Genomic DNA, 21,548 nt, shown 5'->3' with positions numbered 1-21,548 from the left:
TACTGATATACTGTTACCCACACTCGCCTCACTGTCTTGCAGAAGGCCATAGTCTTGAATGTTATGGTTCCTCAAATCCCCTCTAAATCTCCTGCCTTTCACTTTAAATTATGCCCCCTTGTTAGTGACTCTTCAATTAAAGGAAATATCAGCTTTCTTTTACCCAGGCTTTGTCCCTCATAAGCTCGTACACCTCTGTCAGGTATTCCCCGAACCTTCTCTAACCTACATGAGATTTTGTGCAATTACAAAAGTATAATGTAACTTGGTGGAGATATGACATACATATTTACCATGTGACAACTCCGTTACCACTTATACAATATTCAATTCTTATTTCTATTTATTTTGCATTTGGTCCCCTTTTAGTCGGGTATTGTATGCTGCATTTTACCGCACTGCTTCTACCTTCAAAAGCTGTAAATATTGAGGAGGCCATTTTCCAGCCACACTCTCTTTTTTTCTCAATGCAACTCATAAAATCACACTAGTAGTTTATGAACTTCCTCACTGCCAACATTTATCCAGAACGATGAGGCTAAGCAAGAAATTTTTAAAAATAGCAAAGCACAGTTCTCAATGCTGTAAGTGAGTTATGCCTAAACCTTTGTAAAACAACGCCTTCACAATATTGGATTTGAGAATTGCTTTAGCAGGCAACATCTTTAAAAATGCAAGTCCCTTTCGTGTGCCTTCACTTTTCCTACATCCGCAATTCATGTTTGATAATCCTTCAGATGAAGTCATAAAGGCAGTTAATAAATTACCTTACCTGTCAGACATTAGTGTTGGCTGATCATCTGTAAATTCTTCTGGTGCAGGAACAAACATACTGACTATGCTCTGTGCTGAAAGCAAACTAGATTTTGTTGCACCTGTAAAGATAACAGGCAGTTACAAACGCTGGAATGTGTATACAAGCGAAATACTAAAATACTTAAATCTGTCTAAAGAAAAGCGTTTTTGCTCACTTTTCACAAGATTTAACACTGTATAACTAAATAAAGTCATAAAGAACTTTTCCAAATTACAATGAACATAATCAAATTAGTAAAACTGCTTTCAAGCATCATTTTACAAGTTTTATGTTAGTGGGAACTTGGTGAGGCATCCAGCCAGAACTTAAATTCTGTGCTAAACAATGAAATTAAATGGTGTCAGGTAAAGCAGTATAACAAAGCTTTGTGTTTGGTATTGTAAGACTGTTTGGTAAAAGCACCACAAAGTTGGCTCTGTTGCCACAAAACACAGTTGAATTGAGAGATGAAACCTTTTAAATATTTTACCAGTCAAACTTTTAAGTGACAAAATCTTAGCTGATTAACCGACTAATCTTTGTTGATGAATGTGACATTTGTTATTGAACATGGAAGGAAGTAGAATTTTTGAAAAGTGTAACAGTAAAGTCATATAGTGGATTTACAGGGGTACAGATGACCTTCCCTCAGCTATTATGGTCCATTAGTTGAAAAGTGTGGTGCTGGAAAAGCGCAGCAGGCCAGGCAGCATCCGAGGAGTAGGAGAATCGACGTTTTGGGCATAAGCCCTTCATTAGGCTTATGCCCAAAACGTCGATTGTCCTGCTCCTCGGATGCTGCCTGGCCTGCTGCGCTTTTCCAGCACCACACTGTTCAACTCTGGTCTCCAGCATCTGCAGTCCTCACTTTCTCCTATTATGTCCATTAGCACAGAACCAACCAGAAATATGGTACTCACATTCTAAGAGATTAGCGGCCACTATGGGACTAAAAGGGGACCAGAGGAAGACGTAATAAAGTCTCATAGACTTCAGGCAAATCCAGGGACTATCAATGGGCAAAGTTGGGAGACTCCCGCAAGGGGAGAGCTGAGCTCAGGTTAGAGTGAGGTGTGTGCAAACAGGGGTGCAATCATGTGATGCCCCCCCAATGGGCATAGGGAACACCCATTCCCCGAAACGCTTTCCCCCCCCAACCAAAAGTGAGCACCAGAGGCAAACCGAGGCATTTATTTAGTATTGAACTGCCTACTTAAGAGTTTTAATAGCTGGAGGTCAGGCAACCTGTTCGATATCTTACTCTATCCCTGCAAGATGAAGGACAGGTTGGGATTAGCAGGAGGTCCTGGCAAACTGCTTTCATTTATGTGCACCTCTGCTTTTAAATACATTAGCGGGCTGAAGGGCATAACATACATAAGAGAAGATTGAAGGGCTCACTTGGATTGGTATATGCGTAACAAACATTTGCACTATGAATGGGTGCATATCAATATAATGCTTTGTTTAGTTTTATAAATTATAAATGCACATGTCTATAATCATTTATGTGGAGAAAGTGAGGACTGCAGATGCTGGAGATCAGAGCTGAAAATGTGTTGCTGGAAAAGCGCAGCAGGTCAGGAAGCATTAAAGGAGCAGGAGAATCAACATTTCGGGCATAAGCCGTTCTTCAGGAATCTGAAGAAGGGCTTATGCCCGAAACATCGATTCTCCTGTTTCTTTGATGCTGCCTGACCTGCTGCGCTTTTCCAGCAACACATTTTTAAGCTACAATCATTTATGACATGCCAAAATAGGCCTTCAGAATTCAGATTAACTGCTTTTCTTGTATGTAGCCCAAATTAGTGGACTAACAGACTTTTTATCAGATATATATTTCCCAATTATACCCTTAGTTTACTAATTATAGAAAAGTGCATATATCGGGCCTTTCTTAAACTTGAGTGTAATGTGCCTGTACATTTGGATGTCATGTCTATGTACTTGATAATTGCAATGACAATGGATGAGTACCAACCTGAAGTCTCACAGAAACAGTGAATGATCTATGCCACAGAATGGGATGATTTAACCCACTAAGTCTTGTGTAGCAAATGGGAAGATGGAAGCAAAGCTTTCAGATTTGATAAGGCCAGTGGACAGAAAAATAAAACAACAAAAGGGTCTTCATTGGAGCTGTCAGCAATATACTGGAACCAATAACTTTGACATAGCAGTAGGCATATCAGAGAAACAGCTGGAGTGTTATTTCCCTAATGAAATTGACAGCTAATTAACTTCATAGACATAGAGTCATAGTCATAGAGATATACAGCATAGAAACAGACCCTTTGGTCCAACCCGTCCATGCCAACCAGATATCCCAACCCAATCTAGTCCCACCTGACAGCACCCAGCCCATATCCCTCCAAACCCTTCCTATTCATATACCCATCTAAATGCCTCTTAAATGTTGCAATTGTACCAGCCTCCACCACATCCTCTGGCAGCTCATTCCATACACGTATCACCCTCTGCGTGAAAACGTTGCCCCTTAGGTCTCTTTTATATCTTTCCCCTCTCACCCAAAACCTATGCCCTCTAGTTCTGGACTCCTCGACCCCAGGGAAAGACTTTGTCCATTTATCCTATCCATGCCCCTCATAATTTTGTAACCCTCTGTAAGGTCAGCCCTCAGCCTCTGACGCTCCAAGGAAAACAGCCCCAGCCTGTTCAGCCTCTCCCTGAAGCTCAGTTTCTCCAACCCTGGTAACATTCTTGTAAATCTTTTCTGAATCACGTTTCACAACATCTTTCCGATAGGAAGGAGACCAGATTCCACGCAATATTCCAACAGTAGCCTAACCAATGTCCTGTACAGCCGCAACATGACCTCCCAACTCCTGTACTCAATACGCTGACCAATAAAGGAAAGCATACCAAATGCCTTCTTCACTCTCCTATCTACCTGCAACTCCACTTTCAAGGAGCTATGAACCTGCACTCCAAAGTCTCTTTGTTCAGCAACACCCCTGGGACCTTACCATTAAGTGTATAAGTCCTGCTGAGATTTGCTTTCCCAAAATGCAGCACCTCACATTTATCTGAATTAAACTCCATCTGCCACTTCTCAGACCATTGGCCCATCTGGTCCAGATCCTGTTGTAATCTGAGGTAACCCTCTTCGCTGTTCACTACACCTTCAATTTTGGTGTCATCTGCAAACTTACTAACTGTACCTCTTATGCTCGCATCCAAATCATTTATGTAAATGACAAAAAGTAGAGGGCCCAGCACCGATCCTTGTGGCACTCCACTGGTCACAGGCCTCCAGTCTGAAAAACAACCCTCCACCACCACCCTCTGTCTTCTACCTTTGAGCCAGTACTATATCCAAATGACTAGTTCTCCCTGTATTCCGTGAGATCTAACCTTGCTAATCAGTCTCCCATGGGGAACCTTGTCGAACACCTTACTGAAGTTCATATCGATCACATCTACTGCTCTGCCCTCATCAATCTTCTTTGTTATGTCTTCAAAAAACTCAATCAAGTTTGTGAGACATGATTTCCCACACACAAAGCCATGTTGACTATCCCAAATCAGTCCTTGCCTTTCCAAATACATGTACATCCTGTCCGTCAGGATTCCCTCCAACACCTTGCCCACCACCGAGGTCAGGCTCACCGGCCTATAGTTCCCTGGCTTGTCTTTACCGCCCTCTTATAAACAGTGGCACCACATTTGTCAACCTCCAGTCTTCTGGCACCTCACCTGTGACTATCGATGATACAAATATCTCAGCAAGAGGCTCAGCAATCACTTCTCTAGCTTCCCACAGAGTTTTCCAGTACACCTGAGCAGGTCCTGGGGATTTATCTACCTTTAACCATTTCAAGACATCCAGCACTTCCTCTTCTGTAATCTGGACATTTTGCAAGATGTCACCATCTATTTCCCCACAGTCTATAGCTTCCATATCCTTTTCCACAGTAAATACTGATGCAAAATATTCATTTAGTATCTCCCCCATTTTCTGTGGCACCACACAAAGGCTGCCTTGCTGATCTTTGAGGGGCCCTATTCTCTCCCTAGTTACCCTTTTGTCCTTAATATATTTGTAAAATCCCTTTGGATTCTCTTTAATTCTATTTGCCAAAGCTGTCTCATTTCCACGTTTTGCCCTCCTGATTTTCCTCTTAAGTATACTCCTACTTTCTTTATACTCTTCTAAGGATTCACTCGATCTATCCTGTCCATACCTGACATATGCTTCCTTTTTCTTAACCAAACCCTCAATTTCTTTAGTCATCCAACATTCCCTATACCAACCAGCCTTCCCTTTCACCCTGACAGGAATATACTTTCTCTGGATTCTTGTTATCTCATTTCTGAAGGCTTCCCATTTTCCAGCCGTCCCTTTACCTGCGAACATCTGCCTCCAATCAACTTTCGAAAGTTCTTGCCTAATACCTTCAAAATTGGCCTTTCTCCAATTTAGAACTTCAACTTTTAGATCTGGTCTATCCTTTTCCATCACTATTTTAAAACAAGTAGAATTATGGTCGCAAAAGTTATAAAATTAATCATAAAACGTATTGCTCTTCACATTACATTTGGGGAAAAAAGCTATTCCTGTACTCATACACTGTATATCTGGTACAATGCAAATAGATCCTATCAGCAAGACTCCAAATATAATATCCACGTGATGACTAAAATTTATCATGGCTTTTTATCTGATTTTTATTTTAAACTCTGCATAATTTTGACTTCAGAAATCAACATTAAATTTCCTATTTATTGCAGCAACTTACAGAGAAACAAATGACGTGTTTTTTATTCATTCCTGAGATGTCAGTGTTACTGGTTACGCCAGCATTTCGCCTATCTCTTATTGCCCTGGATAAAGTGCTGGTGAATTACATTCTTGAATCACTGCAGTCCTTGTACTGTGGGTCCTTGTACTGTGGGGACACCTACGGTGCTGCTAGAGGAGTTCCAGGATTTTGTCCCAGTAACAATAAAGGCACGACAATACACGCCCAAGTCAGGTTGGGATGTGGCTTGCAGGTGTACTCGTACGTTATGGTGTCCCTATGTATCTGCTGCCCCTGTCCTTCTAGATGGTAGAAATTGGGCGATTGGAAGGTTCTGTCTGAGAAGGTTTAGTGAATTACAACAGTGAATCTTGTAGATCATATACACTGCTGCTACTGTGCGTCGGTGATGAAGGGAATGAACGTTTGTGGATGCAGTGCCAATCAAGCAGGCTGCTTTGTCCTGGATGGAGTCATGCTTCTTGAGTGTTGTTGGAGCTGTGCTTATCCAGCCAAGTGGGGAGTTCAAAGTAGATGGTGGAATAAAAAAGTCAGAAAAATATGTAAAGCCTTCACCAGAGTAATTAAAATAACAAATTGCAAAGAAAACAGATGGGAGGAGGCTCATGTGTAGCATAAACATCACTGGCAAAAACCATCTGTGCCAAATGGTCTGCTCCTGTGCCATTCTTACTACTTAATGAGTGGCACAGGAGCAGATTTAGAAAGGATGCAATCTAGTTTAGAACATAGAACATTACAGCGCAGTACAGGCCCTTCGGCCCTCGATGTTGTGCCGACCAGTCATACCAATCTGAAGTCCATCTAATCTACACTCTTCAATGTACATCCACATGCTTGTCCAATGACAACTTAAATGTACTTAAAGTTGGTGAATCTACTACCATTGCAGGCAAAGCATTCCATATCCTTACTACTGCCTGAGTAAAGAAACTACCTCTGACACCTGTCCTATATCTATCACCCCTCAATTTAAAGCTCTGCCCCCTCGTGCTCGCCGTCACCATACTTGGAAAAAGGCTCTCCCTGTCCACCCTATCTAATCCTCTGATTATCTTATATGTTTCTATTAAGTCACCTCTCAACCTTCTTCTCTCCAACGAAAACAGCCTCAAGTCCCTCAGCCTTTCCCCGTAAGACCTTCCCTCCGTACCAGGCAACATCCTAGTAAATCTCCTCTGCACCCTTTCCAAAGATTCCACATCCTTCTTATAATGCGGTGACCAGAACTGTACACAATACTCCAAGTGCGGCCGCAGCAGAGTTTTGACAGCTGTAGCATAACCTCATTGTTCCGGAACTCGATCCCCCTATTAATAAAAGCTAAAACACGGGATGTCTTCTTAACAATCCTGTCAACCTGGGTGGCAACTTTCAAAGATCTGTGTACCTGGACACCAAGATCTCTCTGCTCATCTACACCACCAAGAATCTTACCATTAGCCCAGTACTTTGCATTCCGGTTACTCCAAACAAAGTGAATCACCTCACATTTGTCCGCATTAAACTCCATTTGCCACCTCTCAGCCCAGCTCTGCAGCTTATCTATGTCTCTCTGTAACCTACAACATCCTTCGTCACTATCCACAACTCCACCGACCTTAGTGTCGTCTGCAAATTTACTAACCCACCCTTCTACGCCCTCATCCTGGTCGTTTATAGAAATGACGAACAGCAGTGGACCCAACACCGACCCTTGCGGTACACCACTGGTAACTGGACTCCAGGATGAACATTTCCTGTCAACCACCACACTCTGTCTTCTTTCAGCAAGCCAATACTGAACCAAACTGCTATATCTCCCACAATCTCATTCCTCCGCATTTTGTACAATAACCTATTGTGGGTTAACCTTATTGAGCGTCTTGCTGAAATCCATATACACCACATCAACGGGTTTAGTCTCATCTACCTGTCTGGTCACCTTCTCAAAGAACTCAATAAGGTTTGTGAGGCACGACCTACCCTTCACAAAACCATGCTGACTATCCCTAATCAAATTATTCTTTTCTAGATGATTATAAATCCTATCTCTTATAACCTTTTCCAACACTTTACCAACAACTGAAGTAAGGCTCACTGGTCTATAATTACCAGGGTTGTCTCTACTCCCCTTCTTGAACAGGGGAACCATATTTGCTATCCTCCAGTCTTCTGGTACTATTCCTGTAGACAATTACGATTTAAAGATCAATTCCAAAAGGCTCGGCAATCTCCGCTCTGGCTTCCCAGAGGATCTTAGGATAAATCCCATCCGGCCCAGGGGACTTATCTATTTTCACAGTCTGCAGGATTTCTAATACCTCTTCCTTGTGAACCTCAATCCCACCTAGTCTAGTAGCCTGTATCTCAGTATTCTCCTCAACAACATTGTTGTTTTCTAGGGTGAATACTGTCGAAAAATGTTCATTTAGTGCTTCCACTATCCCCTCTGACTCCACACACAACTTCCCACTGCTATCCTTGATTGACCCTAATCTTACTCTCGTCATTCTTTTATTCCTTAAATACCTATAGAAAGCCTTAGGGTTTACCCTGATCCTATCCGCCAACAACTTCTCATGTCTCTCCTGGCTCTTCTGAGCTCTCTCTTTAGGTCTTTCCTGGCTACTTTGTAACCCTCAAGCGCCCTAACTGAGCCTTCACATCTCATCCTAACATAAGTCTTCTTCTTCCTCTTGACCAGAGATTCCACTTCCTTCGTAAACCACGGCTCCTGCACTCTACAGATTCCTCACTGCCTGACAGCTACATACTTATCTAGGACACTCAGGAGCTCTTCCTTGAATAAGCTCCACATTTCTAATGTGCCCATCCCCTGCAGTTTCCTTCCCCATCCTATGCTTCTTAAATCTTGCCTAATCGCATCATAATTGCCTTTCCCCCAGCTGTAACTCTTGCCCAGTGGTATACACCTATCCCTTTCTATCACTAAGGTAAACATAACAGAATTGTGATTGCTATCACCAAAGTGCTCACCTACTTCCAAATCTAACACCTGACCGGGCTCATTCCCCAGTACTAAATCTAATGTGGCTTCGCCCCTTGTTGGCCTGTCTACATACTGTGTCAGGAAGCCCTCCTGCACACACTGGAGAAAAACTGGCCCACCTATAGTACTCGTACTATCATGATCCCAGTCAATATTTGGAAAGTTGAAGTCCCCCATGACAACTACCCTGTCTCTCTCACTCCTATCGAGAATCATCTTTGCTTTCCTTTATATCTCTGGAACTTTTGGAGGCCTATAGCAAACTCCCAACAGAGTGACCTCTCCTTTCCTGTTTCTAACCTCAGCCCATACTACCTCAGTTGACGAGTCGTCAAACATCCTTTCTGCAACTGTAAAAGTGTCCTTGACCAGCAATGCTACACCTCCCCCTCTTTTACCATCTTCATCTAATTGGGATCTCAGGGTGTTCCAACGTACTTCACAATGACTTCACTGTTCTTATGTAGATAATTCTACATACAGCAAAATCCCATAAGCAGCAAATGTGATGGATGGTTAGTTAGTCTGTTTAAAATCATGAGAAGAACCCTCTTGTGATAGCATCCTTACCCCTGGACTGGGATGCCAGTGTTCAAGTTCCACCTGCTCCAGAGCTGTGTAAAAACATCTCTGAATCGGTCGATTAGAAAAATAGGTTGGGATGCGAAGGAATATTTGATAGGGAGAATTTCTACTCTCCAAATGATGCCATGGACTTATTACATCCACTTTAACAGAGAAACAGGCAACTTAAATTGATTCAAAATACAGCAGCTTCAACAATGTTACACTCCTTCAATACCATGTGTCGATCTAGATTACATATCAAACCTCAGTGGAACTTAACTCACCACCCTCTGATGCACAGGTGAGAGTACTATCAACTGAATCAAGCTGACAGCTGGCTGCAAAACATCATAAAAACCAACAATATGCTTAACATTGAGGACAGCTAACAGTAAAGTGCTCCGAAAATTATATGTGCTTGGAAATAAAATGCAATTAGGTTAAAGAGCTAAGTGAATGAGAAGTATCTTTTGTTTTTCTTCAAGCAGTATATTAAAAATAACTTTTTGCACGTTTGAGCTTTTACTGTTATTTGTGATGCTCTTGTGGTAAATTCAACAAAATGCAGGGAGTGGAATGGCAATGTTACTGATTCAAGTTTCAAATTACTTTCCAGTACAAAGATATAGGAATTAACTGCTTTCTAAAATAGCCTTGTAAGCCACCCAATTGTATTTAAGCAGGCAGCTCACCATCGTGTTCACAAGGACAATTAAAGAAATGGGATAAATGCTGTTCTTGCCAACAAGACCTAGTTCCTATGATTGAAGAAGAAAATGTTGTTGGCTAATGTAGTAATTAGCAACAGAGCAGTAGCTCCTGAAGAGCAGCATCATTTCTAGCACCGTCCAAGCCGCCTGTCAGATAATATTACCCCAACATAATTTTGCTTATAAATATATATAAACCAGGATATGGAATTTCAGTAACGATAACAAACAGTGAAAATGCTAATGAAATCTGGATATGTGTGTGTGGGCAAATTCAGAAATAGTGCATCCACCATGAACCCCAGCCTGGGGTCAGTGACCACTTCACCAACACAGAAATTGCATGTTCCTCCACCACTAGGGACATATTTAGGATTAGGAAAACAGGTATCCAGGATTTTCACCATTTCAGAGGACATGAAAAGACATGTGGAATATTTGATATATTATTCAAAAAAGCAAACAGGATACTTCTCTTTATTAACCCCAAAAGCCATACAACCACCTGTTTTTAATACCCAAAGCACAATATGTTAGAACTGGGACTTTAAACTGAAACTAAACACTTGTCTGGCCACACCAGAGGTGCTACTTGCAGTGCTGTTCACCGCACTGGAGTAAAGATGTGATTGTGCTAGAGATGTGACAGAAAGATTTATACACATATTACCTCTACTGGAGAATTTCAGTACGAAAGGTTATGTAGGCTAGAGATACTTTCTTTGGAACAGAGGACGTTGTAGGGAGATATAACTGAAGTGCATAACATTATCGAGGATCTTGCTCGGGTGAGAGTGCTTTAATCCCCTTGGTTCAGGAGTGAGAGATTTAAGGTAAGAGACAAAAGATTCAGAGGGAATTCAAGTATAAATTGTTTCATCCAGAGAGTAGTGGGAAGTGATAGCCTCGTGGCATTATTTCTAGACTGTCAGCCCATTTGAATCAGACAGTGCAATTTGAATTCAACAAATATCTAGAGTTAGGAGTCTGATGAAGACCATGAAACCACTGTCAATTGTCGGAAAAACCATCTGGTTCACTAACATCCTTTGGGAAGGAAACTGTCATCCTTACCTGGTCTAACCTACATGTGATTCGAGACCCATAGCAATGTGGGCAATTAGGGATGGGCAAATAAATACTGGCTTGGCCAGTGATGCCCAGATGTTCTGAACTAAAATTTTAAAAATACTGTAATTCATTTCTTAAAGGGTAGCACAGATAGAAACCCTGATAATTTTTATAAAGTAAAGGGATACGCACCTGAGAAGTACCGTAACCTATAAAGCTTTGGAACAAGAACTGGGAAGCGATACTAGACTGGGTGGCTACTTGTCAGCCAGTGGAGCAGTAATGGGTTGAAGGATCACCTTGTGTCCAGTAAAATCTTTAAAGTGTTTAATTCTCTGATACAGAATATCTGATAAAAGCCTGAAGTGTTACATCCTTCCCCTCAGTGAGTAGAGAGTTTCAGTGCTCCCTGGTGGCCATTCTTTGTAGTAGGGTAATTTAAAACAGACAATTTAAATTTTCTTCAGAGTCCAGATCTTGTAGCTGATCTGAACCCTTTGTTCACAATTTAGTGACAAAGTGTGATTGCTCTGATCAGGAGCAGTGCATGAAGGCCAGGAAAGTAAGAACTCTCTTCCCTCTCAGTCCTTTTTACCCCCAGAGCTGAAAAATGTGTTGCTGGAAAAGCGCAGCAGGTCAGGCAACATCCAAGGAGCAGGAGAATCGACGTTTCAGAGAAACAGGCAAAGTCCTTCTTCAGCTCTGATCTCCAGCATCTGCAGTCCTCACTTTCTCCTTTTTACCCCCAGAGCCAGATTTGGACCAATCAGAAACGATGGACAGAGGAAGGGAATCAGCTTACCTAGCTGAGCCCAATCTGCAGTCCTTTCCAGAGGCTGTTGTTAAAATTTCAGTGGAAATGTGTCAGAAGGGTTGAAGGTTTTTAATGACCAAATAAATTGAAAAGAAACATTAAAAAATTGATCCTAATGTGATGCTGTGATACCCAGAAATCATTTAGTTAGTTTAGTTTGCTTGTTTATCAGTGCAAGTGCTCAAAGAACACATTTAATTTTAACAATATTTTCAAGCACTTAAACTTCTATTACGTTCAACTGAAGCTCTTTTAAAAAGTCAACTAACAAAGAATGGGACACCAATTCATGAAAGCAAATGAGCAACTTAAATGTAATTATTTTCAATTCCTACAATGCCATTGTTGTTATTCAATACGAGCCAGCATTTGTAAAAGCATTCTTCCACAATGCAACTAGCTGTCTATTGAAAGATATAATCAAACCCTTTGCAACAAACTATATTATGAATGTTGTTTTTTCTCTGGTTCTCATGAAACTCCACCTTGCTCAGTAAGATGTTCTAACATGACATAATGACAATGGTATGAATCAGCAGTCTACACACGTTTGCAATAGCAAGGTTTGACTATGTCTATATTGTAATGTAGAACATACTAACCAGTGTCCCAGCTACTGATGTTGTGAGGTGCACTAGACTGATGTTCCAGTTGCCTCTTCATTAAGTGGTTCAGTGTCAGGGCCCCCAGGGATCCCCTTTTCATTTGCCTAGATTGAACTAAACATGGTATAAAAACAAATACTGAAACAGGTGGACCTGATGTAAAATAAATGGATCTCAGTGCTCAAGTAAATGATAATGTAGTGGTTAATCATTTCTTTTTATTCCTTTACAAATACTGTTCTGTTACCACTTTCCAGTGAGGTCTGTAGTCACTGGGTTCAGGACAGTGTCCCTGCTGTCATCACACTGGACCCAGCAGTAATGGACTGATTAAAACCCAGAATTTTCACTTAGCTGACTTCACTAAAATGCATATTTAAATTTGATTAACCACTGTATCAAATTCAGTATTTGACATATAATTGACAAAAATGAAAAGACATACATGTACGACTAAGAATTAACACAGAGCCTTCACCACACATAACCCTTATAAATCTGTAAACAAAATTGCTGTTGCTCTTCAAGTGAAGTTACAGCAATAGAGTAGACATGAATCTCTTGGCCGTGTAAGTCAAAAGCTTTTGACCTATCAGAATTTTTCTGACCAACAGATGAAAGGTGAAACAACTGATAAAGAAAAGCTCTGATATGTATGTGACTTCAAACTCACTACTGTCGTTCAAATTCAAAGTGTCATACTGATCCATAAACAATCACAGCTTGGCAACATTTCAGATAACTGAAGATTGGTGCATCACAACAATGAAGTGGAAGATTCAGCACAAAATTTAGGCAAAAGTTATGCTCATCTTCCATCCTTAAGACTGGCAAACATTAGTGGATTCAAAACCAAAACCACACATAGCTAATTGAGCATTCCTCATAATACACTGACTTTTATTCACACAACTGCAGACATACGCATGCATACACATACATCCATATATATATATATACTTTTAACCTAAACAAGAAAACAGAAGATTATCTGCAAAGCAAACTTTACACTCTTCCCCCATTCCTGCTGGATTCCCCACTGAAGCCAAGGGAGCGTAAAGCTGGCATTTTCCCTGATTCAATGGGTTTCTTGCCTGGCCAGTTGGGTTAAAATCATCCTCAAAGCTTCAACAGATCCTAAACTGTGTTTAATACATTTTTCATTAGAATGACAATTTTTATGTTTAAAAACAGAAGATATTCTGTTTGGCCAAAAGATAATCATCCTTTTTTTCTGCTCAGAACAATCATGTTATCTAATTGTAAAGAAAAGTTCACTTTTGCTCAGGGATTTGCAGGTGAAGGATCATGTTTTCCAAATAGGTCAGTTTGATCTGAAGTTTCGAATAAGCCAACAGAACTACACTGTTCCTGGTGAGTAAAACTTTACTCTGGAGTTTATGGTCATAAAAAAGCAAATGAAACAAATTCTTACACAAAAAAACTATTGCTAATGATTAGATATGACGTAGAACTAACACTTTGTTGCCTACCAAGTGGGTAATTGTAAATGTGTAAATTGTACTTCTTGCGATATGAATGGTACCGCAGAACACATAAAACAGCACTGCAAATGTACGTAAGGCCATTTTCTCTCATTTAGAAAAGAGAAGATATATAATCTTTCCAAAGTTCAAACTGAGTGAAACAGTTGTAGTCATCGGCTGTATCTAGATTTAAGGAAGACAACCACTCAGGGACATGTGTTTCAGCCATAGGACTCTGTGTAACTGAACAAGGTTGATTTTGACCCTATACATTTAGGCACATAGAGCAGGACATCACATGAGGTAGGACTTTCCATGAGGTAGTGTGATCCAGAAGGCAGGGATTTTTATTTCCCTTCCTTCTTTTAGGGCTTAAAGCATGATGCAGCTTGATGGATGAGTTGCCACTTGCTCAAGTCATTAAAATCCATGCCACCATGCTTCAAAGAGAGCTTTAGAATGCCTTAAAGTGTTTTAGACCATAAGAACATAGACATAGGAGTGGAAGTAAGGTCATTTGACCCATCGAGTCCACTCCACCATTTAATCAAGGCTGTTTGGCATTTCAACTCCACTTACCTGCACTCTCCTCAAAGCCCTTAATTTCTTGCGAGATCAAGAATTTATCAATCTCTGCCTTGAAGACATTTAACGTCTGGGTCTCCACTGCGCTCCATGGCAATGAATTTGATAGGCCCACCACTCTCTGACTGAAGAAATGTCTCCTCATTTCCACTAAATTGACCCCCTCTAATTCTAAGGCTATGCCCATGGGTCTTAGTCTCCTCGCCTAACAGAAACAACTTCCCAGCGTCCACCCTTTCTAAGCCATGCATTATCTTTTAAGTTTCTATTAGATCTACCCTCAACCTTCTAAACTCTAATGAATACAATCCCAGGATCCTTAGCCATTCATCGTATGTTAGGCCTACCATTCTAGGAATCATCCATGTGAATCTCCACTATTTTGATCCTTCCCATGAAAGATCGGCTATTTGAGAATTGAGAGAAGAGAAGCTGGTGACAGTCAATTGAAGTTGATTTTGTAGGAGTTCTGTCTGAATGTCTATGAGGTTGGCTTCAAGGAGTCGGCTAGTATTTGTCCTCCCATTAAAGTCAGAGAATGTGACAGAGGCATTGCTGATGTAATTTCTCTAGAGAAATTAGGTGTCACTTATACACAGTCCAGATCTCACTGCAGTACAAGACTATGGTGACAACAACTGTTCTGTGTGCTACAACCTTGTTACATTGTGGAGGATTTTGTAATCACTCACTGCTGTAATTGTTATAAGGCTGAACTGGCACTGCTGCTCCAGTTTTGGATCTCCCCATCAATAGTGGGGGCTTCTTGACAGAAATGGCTGCTGAGGTATAGGATTAATATAGTCCAGAGTGTCTCCTTCAACAGATCTTGGGAGATGTGATAGTTATCTGACCGGTGGGGTTGATTCATCAGTTTTGTTTTGGCAACTTTCAAGACGAGACTGTGTATCTCGCATGTGGAAGTGAGGAAAAAGAGTGGTTTGCAAACCTGATGCAGAGTGGGAGTGACACTACATCTATCTGCAAGATATAGATATACGTTTGCAGTGATCAGTGCATTTTGGCATAAAGGGCACTGAAGTTAAAGAGTGTTCCATCAAGATGATTTAATACTGCTAGCAGGAGGCAGCTGATCTTTGATGAAGTGAATAGCAAGTGTCAGATGGATTGCAAATAGTCTGGAGGCTATCATACAGCCTTGTTTGACTTCAGTCTGAACTCTGAAGTTGTTTCAGATATTCAACTTAAAAAGTCACAGTCATATCATCAAGAAGCAACTGCAGGATTGTGATGGAGTTTCAAATATTCAAATCTTTGGAGTAGAATCCACACAGCCTCATGTTACTCTGGTCAGGTCAATGAATGCAATGAAGAGTTCTGGTACTGCTCTCACTTTTTAAAAAAAAATTGATGTTAGATCATGTTGGAAGTTCTTCTGGGAGATTGAAGTCACACCATGTCTCAGGAAGCATCTCCTCATTTTTGTGGTTCAGTTCGCCGAGCTGGGAATTTGTCTTGCAGACGTTTCGTTCCCTGTCTAGGTGACATCTTCAGTGCTTGGGAGCCTCCTGTGAAGCACTTCTGCGATCTTTCCTCTGGCATTTATAGTGGTTTGAATCTGCCGCTTCCGGTTGTCAGTTCCAGCTGTCCGTTGCAGTGGCCGGTATATTGGGTCCAGGTCGATGTGTTTATTGATTGAATCTGTGGATGAGTGTCATGCCTCTAGGAATTCCCTGACTGTTCTCTGTTTGGCTTGTCCTATAATAGTAGTGTTGTCCCAGTCAAACTCATGTTGCTTGTCATCTGCGTGTGTGGCTACTAAGAATAGCTGGTCGTGTCCTTTCGTGGCTAGTTGGTGTTCATGGATGTGGATCGTTAGCTGTCTTCCAGTTTGTCCTATGTAGTGTTTTGTGCAGGTCCCGATACCCAGCATGAGCAAAACCAATGGATGACATTTTGTCCATTTTTTTTGGTCTGTAATTTTTTTGCCACATTTAAAATGCTATTTGTTCTATTGACAAGATAATTTTGATTTTTTTGTACAATTGGCTGAATTTTCCTAAAAGTGAAATAGACTCCAGAGACCTGAATCTGGAAGTCCCATCCCTATATTTGTGATTTTAATGGCATTTAAATCACTTCCCATGTCACAATTATCAGCATTTTGTTAGATCTCTCAGGCTTTCTCTTCACAGCATGTTTTTATTTTGGCTTCCAGATTTGTCTTTAGGGATCAGACTTGGCCTGATGCAGTGCTGCTTTCTCAAGTTGTAACCTTGAGCTGCTCTGTCAGATAATGTAGGCTGCTCATTTTTAATTGAGAGATCGCATATTTGACTATAATTTTATCAAATCAGTCCTCGTAATGACTATGGTTCAGTGGAATGGCCTGGGCACAGGATTTATAAATATTATAAATAGAAAGCAGGAATTTTTAGCATTGCTTCGCCTGAGGCCCACTGAAGATGTTACCTAGTCAGGTAACAAAACATCTGGAAATGAACCTCAAAATTTAAAATTCAGAAGTCTAATGACAGCAGGGAAGAAGCTGTTCTTGAATCAATTCATATGTGGATGCAAACTTCTGTCCGACGGAACAGAGTGGAAGAGAAAGGATATATTGGCACTACAGGGGGTGCAGAGAAGGTTCACTAGGTTGACTCCGGAGTTGAGGGGGTTGCCTTATGAGGAGAGACTGAGTAAACTGGGATTATATTCATGGGAATTTAGAAGAATGAGGGGGGAATCTTATAGACACATATAAAATTACGAAGGGAATAGATAAGATAGAAGTGGAGAGGACGTTTCCACTGGCGGATGAAACTAGGACAAGAAGATATAGCCTCAAAATTAGGGGAGCAGATTTAGGATTGAATTGAGAAGGAACTTCTTCGCCCAAAGAGTTGTCAATCTGTGGAATTCCATGCCCAGTGAAGTAATTAAGTCTTTCTCATTGAATATTTTTAATTCTAAGACAGATAATTGTTTGAACAGTAAAGGAATTAAGGGTATGGTGTGAAGGTGGATAAGTGGAGGTGAGGCCACAAAAAGATCAGCCGTGATCTTATTGAAGAGGGAGCAGGCTCAAAAAGCCAAATGGTCTACTCCTGCTCCTAGTTCTTATGTATGTTCTTATGACATATACACAGGGCTGAGTTAGAAGGATTATTTGATCGACAAAGCAGTCAAGGGCTATGACAATGGTAGCAGGAAATGTGGAGTTGAGGTCATGACTGGAACAATCATGATATTATTGAATGCGAAGTAGTTTAAAGCACTGAATGGTCTATTCTAGCTTCTCTATACGTTCTTATGTACTGACAAGTACAAGTAAAATGGCCTGATTTGAGTAACTATGGCTTCTCAGTTCAGCTTGACATTCATCCCTAGCAGACAGCAGCAACTAAAGAACTCAAGATGATCATAGCTTTGAAGATGATCCACAAAGTGATCAGAAACAAGGATTTTTTTTTACCATGGCCATAGTACGGATGTTTATGTATACTAAGCTGCTTTGTTAGAAACTATTAAAAGTGTGGAACTAATTAGACAAGCATCTTGCACACAGTACTTTAATTAGTTTACTTGATATAGAAGAGTGGCAACTGGTCTCTGGTACAGCTGCTTCTAAAGTTGGAGCAGAGGTAGATTCTCTTGGCATATCCAGAGCTGAAAGACCTTTAACAGACTGATCTGCAAAACAATTTTGTACCAGGAATATAACTTTTTTCACTCTCTCTGAGCTTTACAACTGCAAACCACCATGACAAACTGAGTTGAAACTTAGCATTAAATACTGATCATTTAAAATTAGCTAATAAGTTCTGATTATTATTTGACTGTGAAATTTAATTACAGTTTCTTTATAATTCTTCATGCCGTTAGCACTAAAAACAAAATACTTAAACACTATTCACAAAGGTTAAAAAGGTTAAACTGAGATACTGAATGTCTTCCACATACATAATGTTCTTTCACAAATGTCCATATACAATTAAAGGGGGTTAATGTAAAAACATTACTTTTAAATAAAACTTCTGAATTGCAATATTATTTGGAACAGCTTAAAACACATAGAAAGCAATCATTAACTTCCTTATTTAATGAATAAAGAGGGATCTTCCTGATTCAGTTTGTTAAGAAATTAGCATTTGGAGTTTGAGGTAAATAATTTGATTAATCTCTTGTTCATTTGTGCATCAAATTTACCAAAATTTAAAACAAAACTTTTGTAAAATGAATGAAGAAAACTAATTAAAACATTTCTTAACATCTTTCAAATTTTGTGTTTCTCTTCTGAAAGGCACTAACTTATCTGTTTGGGGTTGCTGCTTTGTTTTATTCAATGTTTTCCAGTGCCCCACTTAGATGATAATTTGTCAGATATAAGCTGTAGTGGTGACTGACAGCAGGTTACTTGCCCCGGAAGTCAATAAAGCAAAACACGATTCTGTGCCCACATGGTTAAATTTTCCAACAGCAGTTCCTCAATCATGATCAGGAGCAGGAACTATGCTTAATTTTTTTTATCTTTCCCTCTCAAGAACTTAACTACAAGATATGGGAAAATTTACCCATTCACATCAGGCTTTATGTGCAGGGCGAGCTCAACACATAAAGCTGAAATTTGCACTGATCAGGAAAACATGCATGAAGTTCTCCCTCGGCATCCATGGATTGTTTTTAAATCCACAAAATTATTAAATTATCATCTTTTGCTAACTTTGAAATTGCAGACAATGAAGCCTGTTATTTTAGAATTCTATCCAGAACATTATAGACGCACACACACACACTCTCACACGCACACACTCGTACACACACCTTGTGTGGCTCTATATACTCACACATGCTTTCTGTCTTATTTTCACAAAATACAGACTCACCCTCGGGTAAACTGTGAAAACTTCAAACCAAACATACTAGTTCCATTAAGATATTCTTTAATTTGTTGCTCTACATTTTTCTTCACACAATCTGATGGACTAGAACTCTGAGCTGCATGTCACAAGTGAACTATTTATTTAATCAGTTGCTAAGACTGTACATTATTTGAATATGAAACAGATCAAACCCCCCCCCAAAATATACTAAGAAGATAGTCTAGACCCTAATTTTCTTACTTTAAAAGTAAGTGTAAGGCATTGCCTTCCAGATACAATTTGATTGGTCAAACTTCTCAAGTTTAAGCAAAACACACTTAATTTTTGCACTACAGTTAAAATACAGACAAAATAAAAAGAAAAGAATTGGCTTAATTTTAGCTCTTTAGAAATGCTTAACAAAATAATATAAGTATATATTAATTACTACTAATTAACTGGGTGGCACAGTGGCACAGTGGTTAGCACTGCTGCCTCACAGCACCAGAGACCTGGGTTCAATTCCTGCCTCAGACGATTGATTGTGTGGATTTTGCATATTCTCCCTGTGTCTGCGTGGGTTTCCTCCGGGTGCTCCAGTTTCCTCCCACAGTCCAAAGATGTGAAGTTCAGATGAATTGGCCATGGTAAATTGCCCGTAGTGTTAGGTGTAGGGGTATGGGTGGGTTGCGCTTCGGTGGATCAATGTGGACTTGTTGGGCTGAAGGGCCTGTTTCCACACTGTGAGTAATCTATTCTAAACTGTTCCAGTATAGTAACCTCCCATCAACACACCTTTGGCAAAGGCAAATTCAATAAAATAGATTGTCTCATATGCAATTTTGGTAGCAGGAAGAGAACCACAGTGTTTAGCTGTAACAGAGAAAGGAATAAGCATTCCAACATCCAGTTTCAAGACCTCAGGAACTGGAGAAAGCTAAGACTCAACACTTGAGTACTGTGGGAGCTTGATCCCATTGATTGAGGCTGCTTCTATTGTTCCAACATTTCAAAAAAGCCCCAAGGCCTCACAAGCTGTTTCCTCTATTGGCTTTGAGCAGACTGCTTGTAACCTTTGTCTCAAACTTTCTTCAATAAAAAAGGACAAAGTACACCTCTTAAAGCAATAGTATCACCACTGTGAGTAACTGATGTAACTATAACTATTGTCCAAATGGCAGAAATAAATTTGCAATGATTAGCATCAGATATCTAGGAGCTAATCATCTACTCGTCCTCCCAGTTAAATTCTAGCAAGATTCAGGAAGATCTATAAAAGGCTCTAAGAGGAAAAAATATTAGAATATTGAACTTTCACAACAATTTTTGTAAAATAAATTGAAAATACAAATAATTTATATTTTTAAATTTGCTTAGCTTCCATTCTAATGTTGTAAAGTTAGTTTTCAATTGTCATTATTGAACTGCATATTAATGCAAGAGTTAAGGAAGTATTCCAGTACTGATTTTGTGGAAATTGTTGTGATTTTACCAGAGTTTTTAAGTTTCAATTTGATTATTTGTCTAAACATAAATGGCAAGAAAACCTGGTCCTGCTTTTTTTATTGCAGTCCAGACCCAGGGCTGCAGAGTTTGGAGAACTCCCAGCTTCACAAACTGGGAAAAAGTTACCCGAAGTTGAAATTTCATTCCACATTTTAAGGAGTCAGAGTGAGCCACTCCAGAAAGCATGTAGAGACTGTGAAATGCAGAAGCAGGCTAGTCAGAAGGCCTGCCTCTGTGGACTGGCACTAGATCAAAGATACGAAAAAAAATCAAACAAAAAGCAACCCTTCAGCACTCACTTCTCACCCCCTCCAGACAATCTCTACACTCCTTCCCCTGCCAATGTCAACTATTGCCCTCCACCCATCAACCATGGTCCATCAGATGCTCTAATGCTAACCTAACCCTTCAATCCACTCTCGTGGCCCATCATACGCTCTACACAATGATTGTCCCTCACCCAAGGCTCTTTATACTCTGTGTCAACTGAATGCTAACTTATACCATCCCATGCCCCACTAGCCTTTATACGTACCATGCCAACTCACCCAGTATTTACCATAAGCAAAACTCAACACCAATGCTGAGATGAGATAATGATGAGATAATAGTGTCTATTGAAGGATTCATTATTTTAAGAAAATAACATCTTTCAGTTAAAAACCCCATTCATCACAGTTTAATTTATAAAAATAAGTATCCACTTGAAGTTTATAATCATACTGTAAAAAAAAAGCTACTCCACTGTGATAATCGAAGTTTGAGAAATTCAGTCATGTGGCACTACACCTCTCATAATGACCCCATT

At 40.1% G+C, this 21,548-nt stretch overlaps 1 protein-coding gene across 3 annotated transcripts in view; it reads right to left on the bottom strand.

Moving 5' to 3' along the window:
- Positions 1–21,548, bottom strand: part of LOC132818384 (protein unc-79 homolog) — a 213,267-nt gene that overhangs the window by 59,544 nt on the left and 132,175 nt on the right. For all 3 annotated transcript variants that reach the window (XM_060829360.1, XM_060829361.1, XM_060829362.1), the window contains 6 exons: positions 17,958–18,065; positions 12,333–12,453; positions 7,947–7,972; positions 6,823–6,853; positions 6,545–6,567; positions 773–875 (listed from right to left, as the gene is read on the bottom strand). In XM_060829360.1, coding sequence (XP_060685343.1) covers positions 773–875; positions 6,545–6,567; positions 6,823–6,853; positions 7,947–7,972; positions 12,333–12,453; positions 17,958–18,065 — 412 coding nt within the window. The remainder of the gene's footprint in view (positions 1–772; positions 876–6,544; positions 6,568–6,822; positions 6,854–7,946; positions 7,973–12,332; positions 12,454–17,957; positions 18,066–21,548) is intronic.

The sequence above is a fragment of the Hemiscyllium ocellatum genome, chromosome 8 (genome assembly GCF_020745735.1).
Source record: "Hemiscyllium ocellatum isolate sHemOce1 chromosome 8, sHemOce1.pat.X.cur, whole genome shotgun sequence".
NCBI classification, from domain to species: Eukaryota; Metazoa; Chordata; class Chondrichthyes; order Orectolobiformes; family Hemiscylliidae; genus Hemiscyllium; species Hemiscyllium ocellatum.
Note: the sequence above shows the minus strand (reverse complement) of the source record. Positions and strands in the feature narration are given on the sequence as shown.